General features: G+C 44.1%; 1 protein-coding gene across 1 annotated transcript in view; it reads left to right on the forward strand.

The window, feature by feature from the left end:
- Positions 1-24,702, forward strand: part of etnk2 (ethanolamine kinase 2) — a 24,729-nt gene extending 27 nt beyond the window's left edge. The window contains exons 1-10 of the mRNA XM_056575783.1: positions 1-37; positions 211-359; positions 4,544-4,681; positions 5,059-5,180; positions 8,948-9,088; positions 14,478-14,620; positions 18,563-18,646; positions 20,816-20,976; positions 22,901-22,974; positions 23,662-24,702. The exon at positions 1-37 is cut by the window's left edge and continues 27 nt beyond it. Coding sequence (XP_056431758.1) covers positions 213-359; positions 4,544-4,681; positions 5,059-5,180; positions 8,948-9,088; positions 14,478-14,620; positions 18,563-18,646; positions 20,816-20,976; positions 22,901-22,974; positions 23,662-23,734 — 1,083 coding nt within the window. The 5' untranslated portion in view covers positions 1-37; positions 211-212 and the 3' untranslated portion in view covers positions 23,735-24,702. The remainder of the gene's footprint in view (positions 38-210; positions 360-4,543; positions 4,682-5,058; positions 5,181-8,947; positions 9,089-14,477; positions 14,621-18,562; positions 18,647-20,815; positions 20,977-22,900; positions 22,975-23,661) is intronic.
- Positions 24,703-25,880: the final 1,178 nt, after the last annotated feature.

Raw genomic sequence — 25,880 nt, forward strand, 5'->3', positions numbered from 1 at the left:
GAAGCCGATGACTGACCTGCTCCCAAGGAAACCACCGGTACTCTCCTCTACATCTTCAGTGGATTAACTTTACACTCCTTCTCACAATCTCGCACAACGCTCTCCTACAAAACAATACTTGTATTACCAGATCCTCGGCTTGTATGCTGCAAGTTTCTCACATTGTCTTTTGGACGATTATAAGGTTTAAGCTATCATAAACGACAACAGGAATGGAGACAGAGATCCATGTGCCTCTCGGTTCGCCCGTCATCAGAAGATTCCCCATCTTCGTGGACGAGCACCAGGTGACAGATGGAGCGATCCGGCTGATCAAGGAGCTGCGGCCGGCGTGGGACCCCGACCGCCTCCAGACCAAGGTACCGTCCGCTAGCTTCTAGGCTAAGACTGACAGAGGCACCCTCTGCTAGCTCTCCGCTAGGCTAAGACTGACATTTATATTCAGGGGATTTTGCTGACGCTTTTATCCAAAGCGACTTACAACCATTCATTCACACACCACACACCGACGGCGGAGTCAACCACGCAGGGCGACAGCCAGCTCGTCAGGAGCAGTCGGGGTGAGGCGTCTTGCTCAGGGACACCTCGACTCTCAGCTAGGAGGAGCCGGGGATCGAACTAGCCAACCCGCGCTACCTCCTGAGCTACTGACAGCACCGAAGCATCACTGGACGTGGACGCTAGCGAGGAGCACGCCCATAGCAATAGACCCATGGCACTAGACGACCATCTACACAGAGCCATGGCAATAGACCCTCTACATAGAGCCATGGCAATAGACCCTCTACACAGAGCTATGGCAATAGACCCTCTACGCAGAGCCATACCAATAGACCCTCTACAGAGAGGCATCATTCCAGGCCTAATACATGTCTGCTCGGTATTTGTACCCTGGTAACGGGTAGTAGACTTGGCTTAACTAGTTTCAGTCTAATACCGATTACAATATCGAGTTAAAATAAGCTATATGCACCAGGTTGTATCCGAATCGCCACGAAAGCTCTACATTTATAAACTTGGGTCTTGGAATGAAGCTTTAACCAATTACATTAAGCCAATCAGCGTCGTCCTTTTGCAACCCGTATGTAAATGCTGCAAATGCCCTATCGAGTGCAGTCACACAGTGACTAGGCTAGTGTGAGAGGTCAGCTGTTGCTGACGCGAGGACCAGACCACAGCTCCATTGAGCGACGTAAACATGCATGGTGTGTAGCCTACCTGGGTGTTTGAGCAGCATCTTACATCCAATTCTTTCTCACTAAATACGAAAACAAAATGCAACTGTGGTTTACGATCTGTGTTATTATACCCTGTTTAAATTGCTGTCAGTTGAAACTTTAATAGTGTTCATAAACCGAGTCAGTATATGTTTGTCGTATATGTATAATCCATTGCATTATGTAATATTATAATTTGTATTTCATGATGATGATTTATTGTTTTTTTTTAAATCAGAATTGGCCTTCCTTATTTGTCTGTCACTCACTACTGTCTGAATATAGGCCAACTTCTCCAGCTACGTGCAGTCACTCTTTACTCAAAACGTCTTTACTCATGTGAGCAAAGTCCCTCTGTTTTGTAAAACTATTCTGGGACAAAATATATTATCTGATGTAGTAGCTATCTATAATGTTTAAAGATAATATGATCACCTCCTCTCATAACCACAAAATTATAATACATTGATGAAGTGATAGTATTTCAATGCATGTTATTTATAAATAGTGACCTTCAGGCCTGTATCATGACCTCAGTCTATATCGTATCTAGATGAATGCATTATGCATTCATTATTCCTCACCATATATATGAAATAGGAGTATGCATATGGTGTGTGTGTGTGTGTGTGTGTGTGTGTGTGTGTGTGTGTGTGTGTGTGTGTGTGTGTGTGTGTGTGTGTGTGTGTGTGTGTGTGTGTGTGTGTGTGTGTGTGTGTGTGTGTGTACTATGTTGTTAATCTCAGCAGCCTCCACCACAAACACACAATTCTTGTCTGCAAATATGTCATTGGTTTGGGTGCATTTATTGGGCCTGTTGATGTCTATGTGAAATTCACACATCCAGAATTGAGAAAGTTGGATAAGGGGCAAATGCATAATTGATTCCCGTTAAGTGGATGGAGTCACTCATGTTTCGTGGCTAGGGTCAAACCTGTTGCAACAGGAATGGCTCCCTTGCTGAATAGCACACCGTGGTGACAACAACGTCCACTGGCTTTGTATGAACCCAACAGGGTGGGGGCAGGTGGAGCCGGCGTCTGTTTACATCCCAGGGACTAATGCTGGTCCTCGGGGGCCCACCAACTCCACCCAGCCTCCCCATCCCGCCCTCTCTGCTCTGTGATACTGGGACAATGTTTACGTCCTTCCCTGCCTTCACAATCGCACGGTCTTTCCTCAATGAGAGCCGCCTGCTTTGTCGTGCCTATCTGCTTTGGAACCAGACGGGGGGCCTACAAATAATCCCCTGTCCCCAATGTTTTATAGTTGTATCAATAATTAATGAGGTGACATCATGATATATAAAGCTAGCTAACTCACATCTGTGTTACTACAGTTGTTCATGTAACAACAACAACAAAAACAACAAACATCTGTGTTATTACATTTGTTCATGTAACAACTCAGATCTGTGTTACATTTGTATGTATAACAACACACATCTGTGTTACTAAAAAAATTCATGTCACAACAACACACATCTGTGTTATTACATTTGTTCATGTAACAACAACATACATCTATCTTACTACATTTGTATATGTAACAACACACATCTGTGTTACTTACTACATTTGTTCATGTAATAACAACACACATCTGTGTTACTACATATATGTAACAACACACATCTGTGTTACTACATTTGTTCATGTAACTATAAAGCAAAATCAATTGCTGCAGACATTCAGATTTGCAGTGATAGGTCAAATGTTCCAATCAGTGGCCAACGATAACTTTTTTTTTTCAATACAAACTAGTCAAAAATCATCTGCAAATCTGAACTTTGGAAAAGGACATTCATTTTGTACCCTGCCGAGCATAGCTGCACGGCCTGTTGAGTCTCAGAGAAAGATGAGAGTATGAGAGCAGGACGGAGCAGACTTGGACTGGATGTTGTTTGACCAGCAGCGGCCCTGTTATGGTTGGCACTTAAAAAGGTGTGAGTAGAGAAACAGCGGCCTGACCCCCTGTGCCACCTGGACAGGATGGAACGCTTTTAGTTTTCTTTTCTGGAATGACACACCGTTCCAAAACATCCTGACCCAGCACACCAGAACGAGGCACGGTGCACTGTGGCTCGTCCTACAACTTTCCCAGGCTAGGGACGGATTTGATGTCAATGCAGTTCGAATATCATGCTAAATAAGATATGATACACGTATGAGACTCTCATGACCTGTATAATGGATATGGCATCCAAGCACCTAACAAACCATTACATTTTTTCAGATGTCTCTAAAAGACAAAGATTAAAGTATTTCATCCAAAGTTATGAACACTAAACAGACTATCCCTTCTCAAAACGGAACCAACAACGCTAAAAGTGGGGTTAGCGCCCTCCCAGCACACAAATCCCATGCTAGTCTTTCATCGATGCACCAAACATGCACCATACCACTGCTGCTGCCGCTGCTTACCGGAGAGTGTTTACCTACCTTTCGTCCGGGAGGTTTGCTTATTGCTGTCCGTCAGCGCATTTGATGGACGGCCCTGGCCGCTTATTGTTTGTGTTCCATGGCTAGACTAGAGCAGTCATGTGATGGTGAAAGTCGTTGGAGGGCAGTTCAGTCCTAATGGAATGCCTCTGTCTTTACAGTGAGCCACGTGTGGAATGCCAGTGATGTGTGGCTGCTGGACAGCCATGTGTATTGTTATTGTGCTCTGTTTGTTTGTGGGTGGCAGTGTCCATTGAAGGGAGGATGTTTATTGAAAAGTTTCATCGCGAGCTTCAGCAGACACATTTTTTACATTTCCGGAGACAATGGGAAAACAACCCCCTCTGACTATCCAATGTTGTGAATGTGATACCACCCTTGTATATCTCTGACCTTGTAGGATTTTTGATTGGAAAGGATTCAAGAGTCATTGAACCACTATGGCATTGCTTACAATTACAAAGTTGTGTCAATGTCAGCTTCCTGCAGTGGACTGAATATACTGACACGGCATTGGGGCAAAGAGTACATATGTTCTAAAGAACCGGTTGCTCTGTATCTGCAATCCAGTTATCTTTTGCTTACACATGTCCCATAGCCATCAGAATTGCTATCTTTCAGAGAAATAACAATAAAAAAAAGTTTGCTCTTGGACAACTTGAAATAGCGTCCACCAGACCCCAGTGAGGGGTCTTTAGTGTCAACACCTCCACTCTTGTTTGGTAACAGAATGCCACAAGGTCATTCTTTCCAATCACAGCCGTTGCAATGCTTCACTATCTGCACTACAGACACAACACATTGTTTTAACCTTGTGGTCACTGAAATCTGCCGCAGCTACTCATTGTTTAGTCTTTAAATTGGTCATTATTTTTTTATTCCTAGCTCTTCACCGATGGCACCACCAACAAACTCGTCGGCTGCTATGTGGAGGACAGCCCAGACGACGTGGTCTTGGTCCGTGTCTATGGCAACAAGACAGAGCTGTTCGTAGACCGAGACAATGAACTTAAAAGCTTCCAGGTAAAAAAATGATGAACACGGTCAACAATGTAAAAAAAAAAAAGGATATTGTTTTAATTAGGGCTGAAATTATTATTATTTAAATATTTCTTAAGCCGGGTATGTTTTTACATTTAAAACGACAGTGCTGAAGAACTAAATCCAAAGGGTGTGCGTTTGAAAAAATAAATAAATAATAGTACTTAGTTGTGTAGCATCTTATCCTAGCTATCTGTTGTATACGAGGAATAGATTAACCTCGCGATTGTTATTGCTTGGCACTTTGTTCAATGAACATCCGTGCTGTACCGACAGCGATATAACTTCTCTTCTGAAAAATGTACTTATTGTAAGTCGTTTTGGATAAAAGCGTGTTGATAAAAGTGTTTGTTCTTTAGGTGCTGCACGCAAACGGTTGCGCTCCTCGTCTCTACTGCTCTTTTCAGAACGGCATCTGCTACGAGTTCATGCCAGGGGATGCTCTGGGCACCCAGGACGTACGCGACCCAGCGCTGCTCAGGTTGGGGGGCGATAACGCACACCACAGTATCACTGGGGATGTTAATGAGAGGGAGACCCTGTCAGGGCTGGTGGAAGCATCCCACGTATCAAGCCGCCCTGGCCAGACGCAGTTGGACTGATCTTACTTTGAGAGCCCCAGGGAACTCAAAGATCAATACCGACAACTGATAATGATATTGATCAGTTGTCGTTTAAGATGCAACGTGTATGATTCGGCCAAATAAGTTCTCCACACTCCAAACCGGGGGCAGCATATTACCAACGAACAGCAAACGCCTTAACACTGTCATTAACGTTATACAATGAAGTACCTTTAATAAGGTATTGCTACCTAACCATGTTAGCATTAACAGCTGTTTACTTACCAGTCTAGAAGAGCTTTAGCGTTGGAGAACAACATCAGTGTTTAATCTTGTTTTGCTTCTATTTCTATTTTTATTTTCTGTTGCCGTAATTAACAAGAAGTTAGAAATCGCCCTCTTGGCAGCAGTTCTTCTTCATCCTCTCATGTGTCATCTGAGGACAGACTGGACACTTGGTGACCTTGACCTCTTGAGGAACACACTGGTGTTTTGATAAGGTACAGATGGCTGTGCTAGCTGCAAACCTAAGGAAATATCTCTGCAACACAATACAAAGTTGCCCATGACGTTACGTGAAATGTGTTTTTTCTGACGTGAAAACCTTTTTTTGATAACCGTAGTTGGTTTTTGAATGTTTTAAGCAAATCATCTTCCAATCGCAGGATGTAACATTGAGCCCCTCCTCATTAGTAGGCAGGAGAATTCCAGAATAAAAAAAGACTTAATAACATTGAACTAATTGCCCTGCCTCTGGCTGGAGAGAGCCCCTCCCTCTTCTACATCGTCCACTGGCAGTTGACAGTGGCAGGCCATTGACTTGCGAGTTGCATCACTGACAGGCAACCACAACATAACGCCATCAAGTCACCAAATATCAGTTGAGAACTACGCATAACCTGCATTTTGCGCATACAAACTGCATGGCAACATGTCCACAGATAGAAGCTGAAAAGTAATGTGTGCACGACTGATGCAATGAGACACAAATAAGACAATCGTGCTAAGAAACTATATTTCTACAGCTTTTATTTACTGTGGATGAACGGAGAACCCATCTTGATTCTTGAGGTCGGGGGTTGTGAGGGCCTTGCAAAATGTACAATACGGGAATCCGACATTAGGCATCCTTCCAGTTGCAATGTCTTTATTTGCATAAAGTTAACTGAAGGACAGCTTTGTTCTACCCCTTTAACCCTGCTGCATGCCCCGGCCACCTGCGGCATCTCGTCCAACACAAAGGGACTGGGAGGCCTGGCCAATGGCGAGACCCAATATATGTTGGGGCGTCTGCATATCTCGGCTGTAGGAGTGGTTTTGGGAGTGTAATTAGTAAGATGTGACATGCCCCGTGCAGGAAGACTAGAGAGGTAAACGGGATGGCCAGCCAGCATTTCTTATTTATAGAATATAGCTGTTTTATTTAATGGGTTCTTGTTTGACATCCTATTGTCCTAAGTTCATAGGTCACGTTATGTATCTAAAAAGATTTTGTTATAGGCACTGTGGATCTGTGATCAACTGACACCTCACCTCCAGGTTGTCGCTGTCCACTAAACGTGTCACTATCATTCTTATGGCTCTTTATGACAGCTATGGCCTCAATGGGCGTCACAGGTCTACCTTTGCAGAGTAATTTGATGACACAGGCTGGGTTTCTCCAGTCAGCGGATTTGCATTGATATTTGTATCTAGGTATTTGTATATGTTTTTTTTGGAGATTCAAATATTTGAGTTTTTTTTTTTTATCCCTGATTGACACAGCAGATTGACAGGCAGGTGAATTGGCAGGCTCAACTTGGGTGCTGTCCAGTTGTCAATAATGGAAAGCTCTAAACTGATCACGGTCATGCAAGACTGGCAAACGGCAATAGATAAAGGTTAATATGTTGATGATGTCAGATGGCCGCAAAGGGCTACTGTAAGATTGCTGACTCATTCAATCTTGATTTGGAACTTTGTACTTTAAAGCTCTGTGATTAGATCAAGTAGTCGTGTCACAATGTGACGTCAGACTAAGTTTATTGCCCATATGTATTGTGCGTGCTCAGTTGCTTTTCAAAGAGATGGGACCCGAAATATGCATTGTAAACACTGTTCAGACGTAAAAAGTTTACACACTTTTATATTTGCCGGTCCTGGCATATGACAGTGGGGTTTAAAGAGAAAAGAGTAGATCTGTATGGACGATTGTCTTGGACCTTATTATTTTTAAACACACAGAAGACAATTAACATTGAGTGTACCCCGATTGACAAATAGATCCACACTCACTTTCAGAACATCGTTTGACATGTGAACTACTTTTTAAGCATTTGTTTATCTCTTGTATAGAGAGGTCTTTAAATTGTGCACAGATTGAACACCTGTAGATGGTGATCTGCACATCAGAAGGAAGGAAGTTGTTGTTCCCTCAGAAGACCACTCGCATTGCTTGTACCAGGATCAACAAATATATTAGACTTGGTCTTTGTAAAAGGAGATCAACTTGGAGAATTCAGGATCAACAAATACCTCTCCTTCACTCGTGTCTCATGTTAGACAAATATATTCACGCTCTTTTGACAGACCTTTTTATTTTAGGGATCAGCTGCATTATTGGACAAAACTCGATGAGATCCACAAGTGCCTATAGACCAGTAGTAAAATGATCATAACCTTGGGGATAACACACTCCCCATCTTCATCGAACTCTCAGCCCAAAACACACTTTTAACAAACACAAACACAGGATCAACAACTTTGACCAAAAGATTGGTCAAAATTGCAGTTGATTTCGAACGAGATATCCTGACACAAATATTTGTAATGAGACCATCATTTAGATAAATCAGGATTAAAATCCTACGTTTCGCATATCGGTGAACATCCAACTCTGCCTGGGACGCAGGTGGCGTTCTGTTGGTGACATCAAAATGCTCTAAGGCCTCCGAACGGAGAGACATCCACGGCGAGGTGGGTGGACTGTGGTGTACCAGATATGGTTGCACATTCTTTAGTATTACGCCACGATGTGGGAAGCAAAATTCTGAGCAGCGGTGGGTTTTGATGTCCGAGGGATGGTTAGCTTACCGTACACGTATAGTATAATGCCATGGTTCGTGAAGCATTTTATATACAACATCGCTCATTAAAACGCTCATACACAACGACGGAACTAAAAAAAAGTTGCCGTGGGTTGTAACCATGGGGATAACCTATCCTTCTTTGAACTCGAGGAAGCCCTTAATTGAATCCAGGGATAAACCATGTAAAAATCATTGTTGAATATTTATACTTTGCACTCTTGAAATCTTTCGAAAAGGTACTTTGACCTAAATGCTCTGTTGCATAAAATAAGGAAATCAGTTTGGTTATACTTTTCGGAAACTTACAAAATAAACAAACATCAAAACCAACATCAAAATAATCATGACAGGATTGTGGATCGTGATCCTGATTGACCTTTTATTTTGCATGTCGTCCCCCGCTATACCAAATAACGTTGGATTCATCTTTTGTACATTACAAGCAATGTGACTTTTCTTCTGTGGTTAAACACTGGCATTTAAACAAAACAAAAGCCCAACAAATAAAACCTGCTGTCCAGTGAACCACCGGAGAGGCTCCCATTGGTGGAAAATGTACCCTGAAATGTAGTGGCACTCTTCTGCCAGCCATAAGAACCCTTGGTGTGTCTCCTCAGGATGATCTCCAGGGAGATGGCCCGCATCCACGCCATCCACGCCCACAATGGCTGCATCCCCAAGCCCAACCTCTGGATCAAGATGCGTAAATACTTCTCCCTGGTGGCCACCGAGTTCACTGACCAGGCCTCAAACCTCAGGTGAGTCCTACATTGTTTACCAACAGCCCTGGCTGCCAGGAAGCCTGTGTGAGGCTAGCACAGCTGACCCCGTAAGGGATATATCACGCTTTGATGAACGCACACTGCTGCAGACTAATGTAAAACCCTCCCCTCATTTAATGCTACCGCTAATGGAATTTGCATTGTCAGCTTGTGTTATATAATTCAATATTTTATATAAATTTGACTGAGATAATCAATATTGTTTGGCTAATTATTTTTTAGGCCTAGATAATAGATTAGGTCAGTAGTTCTCAAACTTTTTTTACCGCGTACCACCTCAGAAAATATTTGTATACCCAAGTACAACCATTATGACCGATGTTTTAAAATATAACAAAATACAAAATACAGTAGCGTAGGCCTGCGTCCCAAGTCAGCTACGCACAGTTCACGCAGGAGGCACATTTATTCCTCAAGATAATATTATTTATTGTTAACTGTTGTCAGCTGTACAAAGTGGTAGCACTAAAACAGACACACACACACACACACACACACACACACACACACACACACACACACACACACAAGTGAGAACATTAAGAATAAAAACCTGTTGCAGGCGAAATACAAATAATAAAAAAAAATTGGCAAGCACGTTGATAAATGAACATCCACGCCTAATGAGAAGGGTGCGCCAGCCTCTGCGAACACAGTCGTGCAATGTCTGGATCAATCAAAGTCAGCTTCAGTCTCAGATGTGCTCAGCCTCAATCCTGCCTCTGTATTTTGTTTTTATGATGGCAAGTGAAGAGAAGCCTTTCTCGCACTGATTTGTGGTCGCAAAAGGCAGGAGAAAGCATTCAGCTTTGTCCGCAAGTGCAGGGTATTCGCTTTTCTGCTGTTTCCATAAGTCCAACAATGACAGCCTTCTGAAAGCAGACTTCAATGTTTCGTCGCATGACAATCCTGTTAGACTCTCCTGCTCACCAACACTGAAGTCCCCTGGCATTTCAGAGGTTTTGATGCTGAACGGGTTTCTCATCCAGTGGCTCACTTCAGCCGTCACTGCAAAATATTGGTGGAACTGTTCTCCAAGCGAGATGCGGTGTGCAATGATGTTGTTCCTGACTTTTGAAATGTTGACTTTGACTTCTTCAATCAGACACGTTTTCTTAGGAAAAATAAACTGGTTTGTCTTTCAGCATTGCGTGTTTTCGATTGTAAGATAACATTTGAGATCCAATGGTTTCATGGATTCATTTCTAAAAACATCACCACATACCACCACATACCACATGTTAGGGCTGGGTATCGTGGCAAATTTCCTAAATCGATTGGATTTCGATTCATAAGATTCTGAATTGATTAATCATGATTCGATTAGATTCAATCTGCTCTTAAATAATGAAAATGGTTCACTGTGTTACAAAATACAAATGTACTTAATTATTTTCTCTTCAACTTAGAACAACAGGTTTTAAGTGCAAACTTGTAAATTGGACAGTTTAAACTTAAGCTGTAAACAACACTGTCAAGTCTCAAAAGTGCAATTTTAAAATTAGAAAGGAATTGCAAGTGAAAGTGTACTTGAACTACAACATTCCATCACTGCAAATTGCATTAAGGCATTGTTTATTGAGGTGCAAAAATAATAATAATGGTAGCAAAAGAAAAAAAAAATAATAATAATAATTCCGCTTGGAGCCACGATCAAAGTTTTTTTGAACAATTCATAATCTTGCCGTCAGTTTAGCTTGTAATCGTGGTTACGAAACAGGCTGAAATTTAAACCAAAATATTACAGGAAAGGCAAAACTTATTTAAACACAGTTTTAAATTATTTCATGGTTAATGTATTTCCATTCGTACTAGTTTTTATACATACGTTTGTTTTAAATATTGCTATTTTGTTAGTTATTTTGGAAATTCGGGTGAATCGTTAGGGTACCACCAAATAGCGCATTGCGTACCACCAGTGGTACGCATACCATAGTATGAGAACCACTGGACTAAATATTACATGGTGCACAATATCTAAACAATAAGACAGCAGCAGTTGCCGCTTGATCTATGAGAATACAGTCCATTCGGCAATAAGAACAAATGCAAAATGTATAATGATGATAATCAAATTAGATAAACAGATAGCGTTCCTCTATGTACCCCCACACGGCATCGCATCTTTTCCATTCTGATATAGACCATTTTCATATGTGGTCCTGAATAAGATACTACTATATAAGTCTGGAATCTCTCCGTTAATTTTCCATTCCCAAAGGGCTTAACTGACAAGCGCAGATCAAAATTACTATGGACGCATTTGGACAGGCCCTCAACCAATCATGGCATTGAAACGGGGCACGCAGCCCTGAGCCACGGAAAAATTGCGTCTTTCCCCTCAATAAAAGCTTTAAATCGGTTCTTCTTGTAGTGAAAATTATGTGTCCCGATACCGCAATCCGCAAAACGTTCTACATCAGAGGCAGCCATCTTTGTTCTTTTTAAAAACCTCTACGGCGCGTCTGCACCATCATTGTATTTATCGCTCCTCATTTTAGATGTTGTGCCTAGTCGTTCTGTTTTGTACCGGGCAGAAAAATTGAACAGGAGCGAGACCAGATCTATCTGCAGAGTAAATAAAACATGATCTTGGGAGATTTCTTTGGTTCCAAGCCTCAATCTGAGCATTCATATTGAAATCATGCGACTTTTTCGTCACTCTAGATTGACATTTGTCACAATTCTGTGCTGATGGAAGTCACTGGTGAATACAAACATGAATGTGGGTGTGATGGAGCTGGTCAGTGGAGGGACAGTGAATATAGCAGGTCATAGTGGCAGTGTAGTTAGAAGCAGCCCTTGATATCCGGACATTTTGGATGAAATTGGCTTCAGTTAGCCAATCACGTCACAGTGCCACCACTCCGGTCACCGACCCACACTTCCGCACATAAGTTGCAGCCATTGATCTACCAAAAGCAATGGTTATCTCCTCGCTAACGGATTCTGTCTTCCATTGCACATCAATATTAATATAAACCATAAACCCTGACACTAGTGGCCTCCATGTGTACTTACGGTAGTGTACCAGTGTGCCATAGCAGGCTGTGTGTGAAGTCTTTGCTTTTGTTCTTTTGCGTGTCCAGGTCAGTTCGAACAGTGACCAGTTAACACGTGAATCTGATACCAGCCATATTTAAAAAAAAAATGTGAACAGCCAAACCCCAAAATTGGAGCAATAAAACTTGAAATGAGCTCTAAGGCTTGAAGTGTACCTAACTGTTTTGAAAGATTTAACTGCGATAAAAGAACCAGCACAAACGAATGTCCCCAACACAAAGCATTCGAGGTTAAAGGGATTACACAATGTAAAGCTGAGCCCTTATCAAAGGTCCCCTTCCTACCGTGCCGATTTGATCAGTGCACGCCACGGTTGAGATCCGGACGGTAGCACGTGACGGCAGTAACCTAGCAGGGAGCTAGCCAAATCCAAAGTGGCTTACATAACTGATGCATAATAACTGGATTGGAGGGCCAGAGGAGCGTGTCTCGCTGACAGATGTTTGCGTTGCTACGCTGATCAGATCGCCTTGTTCCCTTCTCTAAGCAACACAGGGACTGGTTTTACGATGTGCGCCCGGCTCAAACAAGAAGATTCCCGTCATTTTCCCCTGAGCCAGATGGTCCCAAGACACTCTCCTTATCAACACAACCTTGTCCTGTTACGTGACAGAATTGCTTTGTGTGTCCATTTCAGTCAGCTGTTGCTGGCTGCTGGCCCGAATTAACTGTTCTGCTAAGATCCATGGATGGCCTTTTGAGTGTTAACCGAGTGACACTGACTGAAGCTGCGAGCTTGGCAGCCACAGGTGGTGGACTGATGACAGAGTCACTGGAGAATGGGTGTGGGACTCCCAGCGGAGGTTGATGTACTGCACCAAGCTTCTCTAACTCTGTCTTTCTTTCTCCTCTTGCTTTTCCCTTTCTTTATTTTTTTTCTCTCTCTCTTTTTACTTAAACCTTTTGTATTTGTAACCGTGAGAACCGCAAGGGTGAAAGAGAAACGACAATATATCGCTGTCGGTACAGTAAAGATATTCATAGAAACAAGTGCCAAACACTAACAATCTAGGTTAACCCATTCCCCGTATACATCAATGATGGCTAGGATAAGATGCTACACAATGCTAAGTACTTTTCTTTCCACAAGCCATGGACGGGATAACCGTCATTGCGACTCTGTACTTGCCGTGGAAGTCCTGGCGACTTCAGAGACACCGGAGATCCAAACACCGTCACTCACATTGAGTGATGCTGAGAGAATCTAAACGTTGCTTTCATGCACCAGCGCCACGTGGATTTTGCGCCGAAGTTCTAATAATTAACACAAATTGTCGAAAAAGGGAGATGTCTGGGATAGGGCGCTGCAGGTGGGCTGTGCTAGCAGTTCTAACCCTACCATCTCCTCCCATCTGGCTTAGGGTGGATTAGCTCTGTAATCCCATTACTGTTAGCAGAAGGGAAAAAAGGGGTCTCTGTGCAACCTGCATGTATTTCCTCTGATTTGCTGAGACAGTCCCACCTGCCCTCGGACCACAAACAGAGCTCCTTTAACGGACTCATCCCAGAACTTGTAGAAGCCACAGAAACCCAGCAGTGTGGTTGGTGAGGAGCCACAAAGACCCAGCAGTGTGGTTGGTGAGGAGCCACAAAGACCCAGCAGTGTGGAAGGGGAGAGCAGCAGAGACCCAGTAGGGGGAGGAAGGGGAAGTGCCTCAGAGAACCAGCAGTGGGTGGAATAGGAGGAGCCACAGAGACCCAGCAGGGGGAGGAGCCACATAGACCCAGCAGGGGGAGGAAGGGGAGGAGCCACAGAGACCCAACAGGGGGAGGACCCTCAGAGACCCAGCAGGGGTCATGCATCTAAAACCCAGCCCGTCACGGCTGACGGCGTCCTCTGAGGAGCCCGACGTGCCTGTGCGTGCATGTCCCGCTTCCATTGTTTCCACTTTGCACTTGTGCCGTGGCAGTTGGTGGCAAACCACAGTGATGTGGAGCGTAGAGGTTGCTTTGAGCTACGAAAACAAGCCAGTGATGCAAACTAACAGGAAGCTGGGGTGACCATGGTAACAGGCAACAGCCACACAACAATCGTGTGAGTTTGTGTGTGTGTTTGTTTGTTTGCTTGCAATGTCGCAACAATATCACATTTTTATTGACATTTTGTAATTATTTCACCTGTCTATCCAAGCAACACTGCAAATGCCAACTTCTCAATGGAAGAGGAACATAGGGAGGGAGCAGAGAGGGAGGGATATTTTTTTGGGTTGATTTGCTTCGAAGACTTCACCTCAGCCCTTTCCTGCTGTTTTACGCTCTCTGTCTCCGCCCGTCTTCGTTCCCCCCCCCCCCCTCCTCCTAGGATCCAGAGGGAGGTGCCCAGCAAGGCGTTGCTGGAGCAGGAGATGCTGTGGATGAAGGAACACCTTTCTGCTCTGGGCTCGCCTGTGGTGCTCTGCCACAACGACCTGCTCTGCAAAAACATCATACACAACAACAAAGAGGGTATGGGGGGAATGAGATGCACAACACACAGCAGAACATGCACCGACGTCCCCTAATGAGATACACGGCAGAATGTCAACCGACGTCCCCTCATGAAATGGCCAGCAGAGGCAGATGTTTCCCCTGCCGCTGGCGGACTAGTGAGCAGGTCTAATGACCTACTCAACAGGGGCGGCGCTTGGCACTAACCAGTGGGCACTTAAAGCACTTTACAGTACTGCCTCACATTCACCCATCCATGGACACATCCACAGACCGACTGTGGAGTCAGCCACGCCGGGGCGACAGCCAGCTAGTCAGGAGCAGTCAGCAGTCTTGCTCAGGGACACCTCGAGACTCAGCTAGGAGGAGCCGGAGATCGAACTAGCAACCTCCTCTAACTCGCTCTGTCCTGAGCCACATGCCACTCTTGATGTGTGCTTGGACGCCGTAACGCCAGTCCAAGATATATAAAAAAGATTTGAGTCAGCCTTCTCCATTATCCCCAATCAGAAATCTGGTACAGGGCCAGGCAGAGATATAGATATAATTGCAATGTACCCAAACACATACACCTACACATTAGGCATGGGTCAGAATATTTGATTATTCAACTAGTTGTTCCCGAGGGTCAAAATCGGTCCAAATGTTTGTTTTTTTTACATTTGGACCGTTACATTTTTTTCAAATATAAAGTTTTTCAGAAGCCATAACTTTGTTTCCCTGGTAACGCCTGAGGGATTGACTAATACCAGGAACAATCATTACCTTCCCGTAAGGTTTATATGCAATGGAAACGTTGTTCACTCCTCCAGTAAATAGGACGGACCTCAGCCATGGTATTCTGAGCTATGAGTCCGCTCAGCTGTGAGCCAGAGAACTAACGTTATGCATTGTACAAATTTATAATTCGAAATTCGTCCCAGCCTTTATACAACAGATACTCTAGGGTCTATAGCATATAACAGCGTTGTCTGATTACAGTTTAATTCCTTTTTCACAATTTACCAGCTATCGTTTTGAAGACCGAATCACCGTGCCATTCGTTTCAATGGGATTTGCAACGGTCTATACTTTCAACATAAAGTGTACCTATTTATAATTTGAAATTCGTTCCAGCCTTTATGCCACAGATACTATAGGGTCTATACAGCATACAATCGCCTTTTCTGATTATAGTTTAATGTATTTTTCACAACAGACAATTTGACTGGAAATACTTAGCAGGTAGTTGTTATTTTACGTTTAAGATATTAAGTGATTTCTTGCTGATGATCCATGGCTGCCTTTTTTGAATGTCGGCACACATCGAATAATCAATTATTCGTTCATACCACCCACTGATTATTTGACGATTAAAAATGTGAGTTTTTCACATCCCTAATAAACATGTATATATATATATATATCATATATATATATATATTAGAGCTGTCAAGCGATTAAAATATTTAATCGTGATTAATCGCATTAATGTCATAGTTAACTCATGATTAATCGCGATTAATCGCAAATTATTTTTCTAGGCTAAATATCCCTTGATTTTTTTGTCCCATAATTCTTCTCATTTTAATTCTCTTATTAACATGGTGAATTGCATTGGCTTGCCTTGTGCAAATGATTTTTTATTGATAACAACATTGGCATATACTGATCAAAACAGGACGATACAAAAAAAGAGCCTATAGTGCAATTAAACGACTGCTTTGAACAAATGTAATTTGAACATAGCAGTCAGGCTACTGCTTCTTTGTTTTGAGCCAAAGAAAATTATTATTATTATTTTTTTAATAAAATAATTGCGTTAATCGCGCGATAAATTTGTTAACGCCGTTAAATTTGGTTTGCGTTAACGCCGTTAATAACGCGTTTAACTGACAGCTCTAATATATATATATATATATATATATATATATATATATATATATATATATTAGATATGGGCGTGAGGAATCGATTGCTCGAGTACTCCTCGTTACAAATGAACTCGGTTGGTGGACAGGCAAACTCGAGTTTGCATATACACACACAAACAAAGTTTCCTGAAGCAAATGTATCAATTTTCTGTGCGGCGCCACTAACGCATGCCGTGGGCACAAAGCAAATGAAATGTATCAAATTTCTGTGTGGCGCGTGCCGTGCAGGCACGCCAGAATTCAAAAAGTTAAGAGATGGCGGTAAAAGCAAAGCACAGCGAAGAATTTAAATACTTTAAAGAAATAGGAGATCATAAGGTGAAATGTAAAATATGCCAAGCGAAATCGAGCTACCAGAGTAAGGATGCGGCAACATTTGCTCCTGAAACACAACGGTGAGTTCGGGAAAGCAGACCCGCAGAGTTGGGTCTGTCTGCGTCCTGCAAGACGGAGGCGTAACTTGTAGTCGGAGGCGTAACATGTAGTCGGAGGCGTAACTTGCACTAGGAGGCGTAACTTGTAGTCGGAGGCGTAACATGTAGTCGAAGGCGTAACTTGTAGTCGGAGGCGTAACTTGTAGTCGGAGGCGTAACATGTAGTCGGAGGCATAACTTGTAGTCGGAGGCGTAACTTGTAGTCGGAGGCGTAACTTGTAGTCGGAGGCGTAACTTGTAGTCGGAGGCGTAACATGTAGTCGGAGGCGTAACTTGTAGTCGGAGGCGTAACATGTAGTCGGAGGCGTAACTTCTAGTCGGAGGCGTAACATGTAGTCGGAGGCGTAACTTGTAGTCGGAGGCGTAACTTGTAGTCGGAGGCGTAACATGTAGTCGGAGGCGTAACTTGTAGTCGGAGGCGTGTCTAGTACTTTTCTAAATCGCGGAAGTGATCTGTATGTAGCAGTGGTGCGCCGCGCGCGGGTACATAAATGACCGCAACTCGGACCACAAATATTAGGCCTTAAATGTACTTACCGTCATGAATATCGGAAGACCCGACTTCAATGAAGATCTCGTGTGAACCGTGATTTACAATGCTTTTTGTTTAACGCGAAAAGAGAAAGATCTCGCGTGGACCGCGATTTAGAAAATAACAAGTTACGCCTCCTACTACAAGTAACGCCTCCGTCTTGCAGGACGCAGACAGATACTATTGACGCAAGACGCAGCTGTAGTCCCGACTCCCGGCCGTGTAGAGAAGATCACAACGCCGAGTATTTCCATAGTCCATATGCTGCAGTTTTATTTGCAGCTTTAAATTATTTGCAATGGTTAGGCTACTTGTTTACTTCTTGTTTTTTTTAAACTGTTACAGGCCTTGGTTCGACGTGATTTAAATTGTGAGACGCATATTTATTTTTGTAAGGAAAATGTGTTTTGAACGTTTGCAAAAATAAATAATGAATACTCTGATAACTCTGACTGTTTTGATGGAGAATAAGCATTACAAGTTTGGTTGGTAATATTACCGTTCATCATTAGGCCTATTCCTGCTGCAGATGCGTTGCATTCTAAAAATAGATTCGATTAAACGAGTACTCAATTGATCCTCAAAGAATTCCTTCGTTCGCATCCCTAATATATATATATATATATATATATATATATATATATATATATATATACACACACATACAGACAAGGTTCTAACTGGTCAGTCATTGTGCAATCAGGGCAATTCATTATGTGGCCTTCCACTGCTACTTTTTCAGGTAGTCGCCATGGAAACGACTCACCATTAGCAGGCTCTCAGACAGGCTAATTGATGAACCCAGCCACCATGTTAATAATATTGACCAGTGATGGCAGGAGTCACATGTTAGAAACACACTCTAACACAGAGAAACTCTAACACACACACATACACACAAACTAACACGCACACACTCTAACGCTGGCTGGCTCAAAATGATAATCCCTCTGCCACCCCTTTAGTTCACCTCAATTTATCTTTATGGCTCTTAACCTGAGTGTACCATCTGGACTCTGGAAAACAAGGACTACATATAACAGGTGCTGTGCTATCTCATGTGTCCCATGTCTCTCTTCAGGTCACGTGCGCTTCATAGACTACGAGTACTCCAGCTACAACTACCAGGCCTTTGACATCGGCAACCACTTCAATGAGTTTGCAGGTTGGTCCATGTAGAGAAACATGATAAAGGACAGACGGGACAGGGTGTGTGCATTTTGGAACGCCGTGCGTGACGGAGCACTGCAGCACAAAGCAGCGAGTCCACCTCACCAGAATCAAAATCAACTACCAGAATCAGTACAGTTTATATGTGTTAGATCCACACCGGCGATCCACTGGCCATGCAGTCTCTGACCTGCTCCATTGTTTGAGAGAGTGCTGCACTAAACACGTCCGATATCTTTCTAACTTAGCTTCCGGTGTTCATGTCAGACGTTTTGTTGGGGACGTTAATGTTTAATATGCAGGGCTAACTCAACACTGACCAACCTACCCGTTACAGTGGAAACAAAAATGTGTGACTATGCTTATTTTTGGCTATTTAATATATCCTCTAGAATACATGTCAATACACAGTGTTGGGGGTAACGCGTAACAGTAACGTAACGCAGTAAACTAACGCATTACACTGAAATATCGGTAACTACACTACTTTAATAGACTATAGTAACGCGCTTTCCTGCCACCGCGTTACCCAAGCCGTGGTTCCCTGCGTGTAAAGTTCTGTTCTGTTGTGGTGCGTGCATGCGTGCTGCCTGTGTGTCTGCAGCGCCTGCTTGCCTCGGCACGTTGCCATAGCGATCAATTTGAGTGACGTAGCTGCTTGGTCAAAGGAGCGTTCAAGTGTTGGAGGGCAGAAGCAGGTGACACATAATGACCGGCTGGTTGCAGGGTTCATTGTAGAAGACATGCTTCCCCTGTTGACCTGTTGACGCACCGGGTCAAAGTGCACTATAGAAGCGCGATTAATCTGTGTTATTTTTTCTGTGAATAATTAATCGAAATTAACGTTAATTTGACAGCCCAAAACATAACTAAATAAAAAAGATAAAAATGAAATGTAGTTAAGTAGGCAGCAAAGAATGAACAGAGTTTAATGATAAATATTTTTAATCATTGAAGTACTTAAATAAATAAACATTCAAATAAACATAAACCCCCAGCCAACCACCAAGAATGTCCCCTGAAGAGAGAGAGAGTGTGTGTGTGTGTGTGTGTGTGTGTGTGTGTGTGTGTGTGTGTGTGTGTGTGTGTGTGTGTGTGTGTGTGTGTGTGTGTGTGTGTGTGTGTGTGTGTGTGTGTGTGTGTGTGTGTGTGTGAAATGCAAAATGCAAAATGTCTTACGGGACATGAACAATATAACAGTCCAGGCTGTCAGAAAATGGCTAGGGCTGAACTCACACTCTACCCGGGATCTCATCTTCCTCTCACATGAAGAGGGGGGGCTGGGTGTCCCAAACGTGGAATGGGTATACACTGCTACCAGGCTGACACACCTCATCAGCATGCTCAACATTGATGATGCCACTCTCAGAGAGCTTGCCAGAGCTTCCCTCCTGCTGGACCTCAGGAAGAGGAAAGTCCCTATGGCCAAAGCGGGCCAGGACAGCTTCCTAGACTTTGGGAGGGAAAGCAGCGGGAAAGTGGACACACAAGCTGCAGGCTTTGGAGTTCGGTCGGACTGGGCGGACCTAAATGATCTTTGCAACTCTGGCCATGCACTATGCACTCTGGCCATCAACTTGAATCAGTTGCCCATATTGTGAATGGCTGTACTATGTACAAAGGACTGTATATTGCACGCCATGACCGACTTGTTGATCTGATTTCCAGCAATCATGCCGTAACAGCTCTATTGATGTGTTGTGTAACATCCCAAATACCCCTGATGTTGTGTTTTTAAACTGAGACAGAAGGGAAGTGCTCTTACTTGAGATAGGCTGTGTGTTTGATCTGTACATGGAAATTGCTTTCAATGATAAAATGGTTAAATACCAGCCCATTCTGGAAATACTAAGGGACCTAGGCTACCAATGCAAGCTAATAGTGTTTATTTTTGGCAGCTTGGGGCATGTCCACAACCGTGTTTTCAGTGGGTTAAGGCTGGCAGGGCTCTCCAGCAGAAAATCGAAACAATTAGAAAGTTCTGGCGCATATCAGCAGTGATAGGGAGTCTGGCAGTGTGGCGCAGGAGATGTTTTTTGTACCCTTGAACAAAGACCTGTCTAATCTCTAAAATATTTGAATCCTGTCTCTTGTAATGTGATTGGTGGATTAAAATAATGAATTAAAATGTGTGTGTGTGTGTGTGTGCGCGTTCGACGGGCAGGTATGAGCGAGCTGGACTACGGCCTGTACCCGAGCCGGGAGATGCAGCTGGAGTGGCTGCAGGTCTACCTGAAGGCCTACAAGCTGTACACCAAGAACACGGAGCAGCTCGGCCCCCGCGAACTGGAAACCCTCTACGTACAGGTCAACAAGTTCGCCCTGGTGAGGATCAGCGCACGCACACACACGTACACACACAGGTACACACACAGGATCGCACGCACATACGCAGGAACAGGCACGCGCACGCATACAAATACACCCATGCACACGTACACGTGCATGCACAGGTGCAGGCATGCACATGCATACAAATGCGCCCATGTGCACGCACATACATACAAATACACACACGCACAACTACATGTGCAGACACGAACACACATACCAACACACTCACACATAAACGTCCAAATTCAAGCATGAAAGCGCGCACGTATGAGGGGCCGCCTGGGACAGAATTTAGACTTGATCTTACACACACTATTATAATCGTGCATTTACCACTATACTCATACACACACACTATTATAGTCTGTTTACATGTATGTATGAGCGTGTATAGTTGCGTATGTGAGAGTATAGTAATATATGTGAGAGTACAGTAGTGTGTGAGAGAGCATATACTTGGGTATGTGAGAGAATATTGTAGTGTGTGTGAGAGAGAATTGTAGTGTGTGTGAGCGAGTTTGACTGAAACAGAAGTGAGTTTGATTCCTCAGTTCCTGATTGGCTGACAGAAGAGGCGGTAGCTTCTGGGGCTCCAAATGCTGCGCTGTCATTTCACTCTGCAATTTCCAGCGATTCTGTTATGCTGCTTTCACAACAAAAAAATTATTTGGACGCTTGTTTGCGTGGTCGCCTGAGTTTGAGAGAGGCTTCCTCTTGTGACCGCCAATTCATTCTCAACCATGGCCAGTCTCTACGTGTTGTGGAAGTACCAGAGACGTCAGAGAAACCGACGCAGTCGTTTAGGATTCAGATCATCATCCGTTCCATAAAATATTCTAATCTAGAACACTCGTGACATGGAGGAGAAAGGGATTGTTGCCGTTAGCGGACACTCTGGAGCTCGCCGGCCCCCGGAGCTGAGCTCCCGGTCTCCACCGGAGGAGCTCTCTCATATACCCAACTATCTACTCTCTCATACACTACTAAAATCTCTCATACCCAACTACTGTATATGCTCTCCCAAACACTACTATACTCTCTCACACACACTACTATTCTCTCTCACATACACTACTATACTCTCTCACACACTACCATTCTCTCTCACATAACCAATTATATACCCTCTCACACACTACTAAACTCTCTCACATACATAACTATACTCTCTCACATACACGACTATACACGCTCATACATACATGTAAAACGAGTATAATAGTCTGTGTATGAGTATAGTGGTGTAAATGCGAGATTATAATAGTGTGTGTAAGGGGCCACTCACACTAGGGCCGCTTTGTGTGACCACGCCATCCGTATTCCAGCACGGAGCAGCCCCTTGGCCACGGCACACTTGGGAGAGGTGTGGCCGTGGCCAAGTACAGATGCTAATGAGATGACACGCACACACGCGCGGATACGCAACGTGAGCTGGAGGACGTAGTCCTTGTGCGACCCTTCTTTCTTTATAGGTCCATGCCCTTCTTCCCCACAACAATCATTTTAAACAATGGCGGCAAGCAGTTCACGAGTGGGTTTATGTTGGTGCGATAGTTACTTTGTTTGAAATTTGGGCCGACGACAGTATTCTCCATTGTTGTTTTGGCGGCGAGGACGTGATGACGTGTTTATCGTATTACGATGTGATGACGTATGATGAAGGGAGCAATCGTGCCCAGCCACGCCTTTGGGAGCAGTGTGACCACGGGTCACGGGGGGAGGGGGGGGAATCGTGCTGAATCTTCCTGCAGCACGGAACAGGCAAACGGCCCTAGTGTGAGTGGCCCCTAAGACCAAGTATGAATTCTGTCCAAGGCGGCCCCTCATACGCACGCACGCATACGCGTACACGTACAAAAACACACATACACGCAACCACCTTCAACTGATCTGTTATTTGTTCTTTTTTCAAAAGGCTTCTCACTTCTTCTGGGGATTTTGGGCACTCATCCAAGCCAAGTACTCTTCCATCGACTTTGACTTCCTGGGGTAAGTGTGTGTGTGTGTGTGTGTGTGTGGGGGGTGTTGTGTGTGTGTGTGTGTGGTGTTTGGGTGTGTGTGTTGTGGTGTGTGTTGTGTGGTGTGTGTGTGTGTGTGTGTGTGTGTGTGTGTGTGTGTGGACCACCGCATGTTGGGCCTTAATGGTGATCTGTCAGTACTGCTTCAGTAGGGTACAGTGACAGACTGAAACTCAAGCCCTGCAAAACCCAATACCTCTCTCTTCTCTTTCCTGTATGAGTTCCCACGCTGAGTTAGGGGTCACACATGCTGCTCTCATGGGTTAGCCAGAGGAAATGATGGTGTAAGGTCTTTCTTTCCTTCTCTCTCTTTTTCTTTATTTTATTTCTTTCCTTTTTTCTTATATTTATAAAAATATATATATATATGTAAAAAAAATGAAGGGGGGAAAAAAACTGTGTATGGACTTGAGCTCAATGTCAGTGAGAGCTGCAGTTCAAATTCACATGAAGTGAAGAATTAACTTTTTGGGCCGCTAGTTGGCGGCGACACAAAAGCAGGTTTGTACCTCCAGGACTGTCCCTGTCCCTGTCCCTGTCCAGGCGGGTCAGTGGGTCAGCATGTGAGGCTGCCACAGCGCCCTCTGTCCATTGGAGGTACACAGATTCTGTCTCATAACAAGGGGTGCTTCTAACTGGTGTTTGTTTGGATCCACAGGTACGCCGTGCTGCGGTTCAACCAGTACTTTAAGACCAAGCCCACGGTGATGGCGCTGAAGATCCCAGAGTAAAGAGCCCCACAGGAGGGGCTGGGGGGGGCAGGTGGAGGGGGGGGGTGGATCTTCCTCATGCAGGAAAGGGATTGGACACCGAGCCACCCTCCCCCACCACAACGCATACGCACACTCTTAACCCACCCCCCATCCCACCCCTCCAGCCCCCTTCTTTAATGCAGCAGAAGTAATCGGTTAATTATCTTCCCGTATTTATTTCCCCACATCTTCAGTCTAACCACGACGTGCTCGTCTAGAGCTGTGTTTTTTTTGCCTGCATTTAATTTTGAATGTATTTATCTTTTTTTTTTCTTTTTTTAATGGATCTAGGAGTCCCTACCCCAACCCCCCCACACCCCCCACCCCCTGGGCAGCAGAGCTACTCGTGTGCCCAAGGTTCAGGGTGGCTGTACAGATTGTAATGTGGCTCCACAGGCGGGTGTAGCGCGTAAAGGGAAGGGTGTCGAGGCTCGCTCGCCCTCCTCTACGCTACGGCTCCGTTAAAGCACTCTGCTTTTAAAGCTATGGCTCCAGAAGCATTTCAGTATTGTGTGTGTGTGTGTGTGTGTGTGTGTGTGTGGTGTGTGTGGGTGTGTGTGTGTGTGTGTGTGTGTGACAGTGTGTGTGACCCTTTCTATACTTGTGTCTCCTCATCGTTCTTAGCTTGTCGTGATCCATTAAATGTAGAACCGGTATCATGGACACATCACACAGCCCGTGGGTACTTAATCTAACACTAACCTCAGTAACGGCAATGTCCACAGCAGACGGTGTGGGAGCTGGTGAACACAGCAGGGCTTTGGTCGCGGCCCCGGCTGTGACTGGGGTCACTGACAGGGCCTTGCACCGCTGAAGGGTTCTTGTGCGCCCGATGGCCTGAGTCTCTTTCCGCTTTCGTGGCTTTTATGGTCACAGCGAACCGCTCCGGTGAACTTTCCATTCTGAACAGTCGGAAAAAACATGACCCTGCTCACCCCCAGGGCCGGCCTCCTGCAAGAAGGCCTTCTCAGCCACTGTGCACATACCCCCCCCCCACCCCCCACCCCCCACGTCTCTGCTCATTGGTGGAGATTTCTGGCAACAACACAGTTTGAATTAAGGACCTGTGGGTTAATATCAAAGCCTTCCTTGACTGCCCGTCTGCACCAAGTCCAAGTATGATTGTTGCATAATTGGCTGTTGCATAAGCGTTGTGTATTTAAAGGCCAAGTCTGGGTTTAAAAGAGAGAACTAGAGAGAATTTTGGTTTGTCATTGCCCTTTTTTTTTTGTTCAGAGATCTTTATTGCTTTGGCCCGGAACAAGAGATAGAAGACCCATTTCCACCACCCACACTCGGCACCGAGTTTACCACTCCGCCGTTACCTTCACCAACACAGATGCACGTTAATGATTTGATTTAAATTGCCCCTTCTTTGATGAAAGAACATTTGTATAGATGTGCTGTTAAGATGTCTGCAGTGATAGTCCAAAGTTAAAGACCGGTGTCTTTAAGTTTGGCGCCCAAAGTACAAAAATAAATGTTTGTAGAACATTTTTTGTATACGTTTGTATAAATATATATTTGTTTTATTAGTTCTGACACTTTGCCTCAGCGACGCATGTCGTATTACAGGCTTAATAATTCAGCAGGTGCGTGCTAACTAGGTACAGTGGGAACAGCCGCCGGTATAAAGGGCGACCAATCAGAGGGTAGACAGGGGCAGCTGACGCAAATGGTGATATAAGTGCTTTTTACCCAATTCTAATAGTGGCACCCTGTTGATCACCACTCTGATCACTGGGAGCAGTGACATCCTGAACGAACAGAGGAGAATTCAGGGTCCTTCTCCCTTTTTTTATTAGTCGGCCAATCCCTTTGAGGTCTAAAAGATGACTAATAAGAAAGGTATTCTAGATATCGAATGACGTATCACATTATCTTCCTCTCCATAGGGAAATTACAACAAATTATTCATAAACTTTGACAACAAACCTAAGGCCAGCAACAATTGAAAGATGACCCTCGGTAAGGTGTAGGTCTACATCACAGAGTGTAATGGTAGGGACGAAAATTACTTAATAATTAACTTGATGAGCTACCTACGGTTACCTACCACACCTCGGAGATCGATATAAGAAGTTGATTTATTTGAATGCACATTAACCCGACGCTTGCACTAAAA

Source organism: Gadus chalcogrammus, chromosome 1 (genome assembly GCF_026213295.1).
Source record: "Gadus chalcogrammus isolate NIFS_2021 chromosome 1, NIFS_Gcha_1.0, whole genome shotgun sequence".
Taxonomy (NCBI): Eukaryota; Metazoa; Chordata; class Actinopteri; order Gadiformes; family Gadidae; genus Gadus; species Gadus chalcogrammus.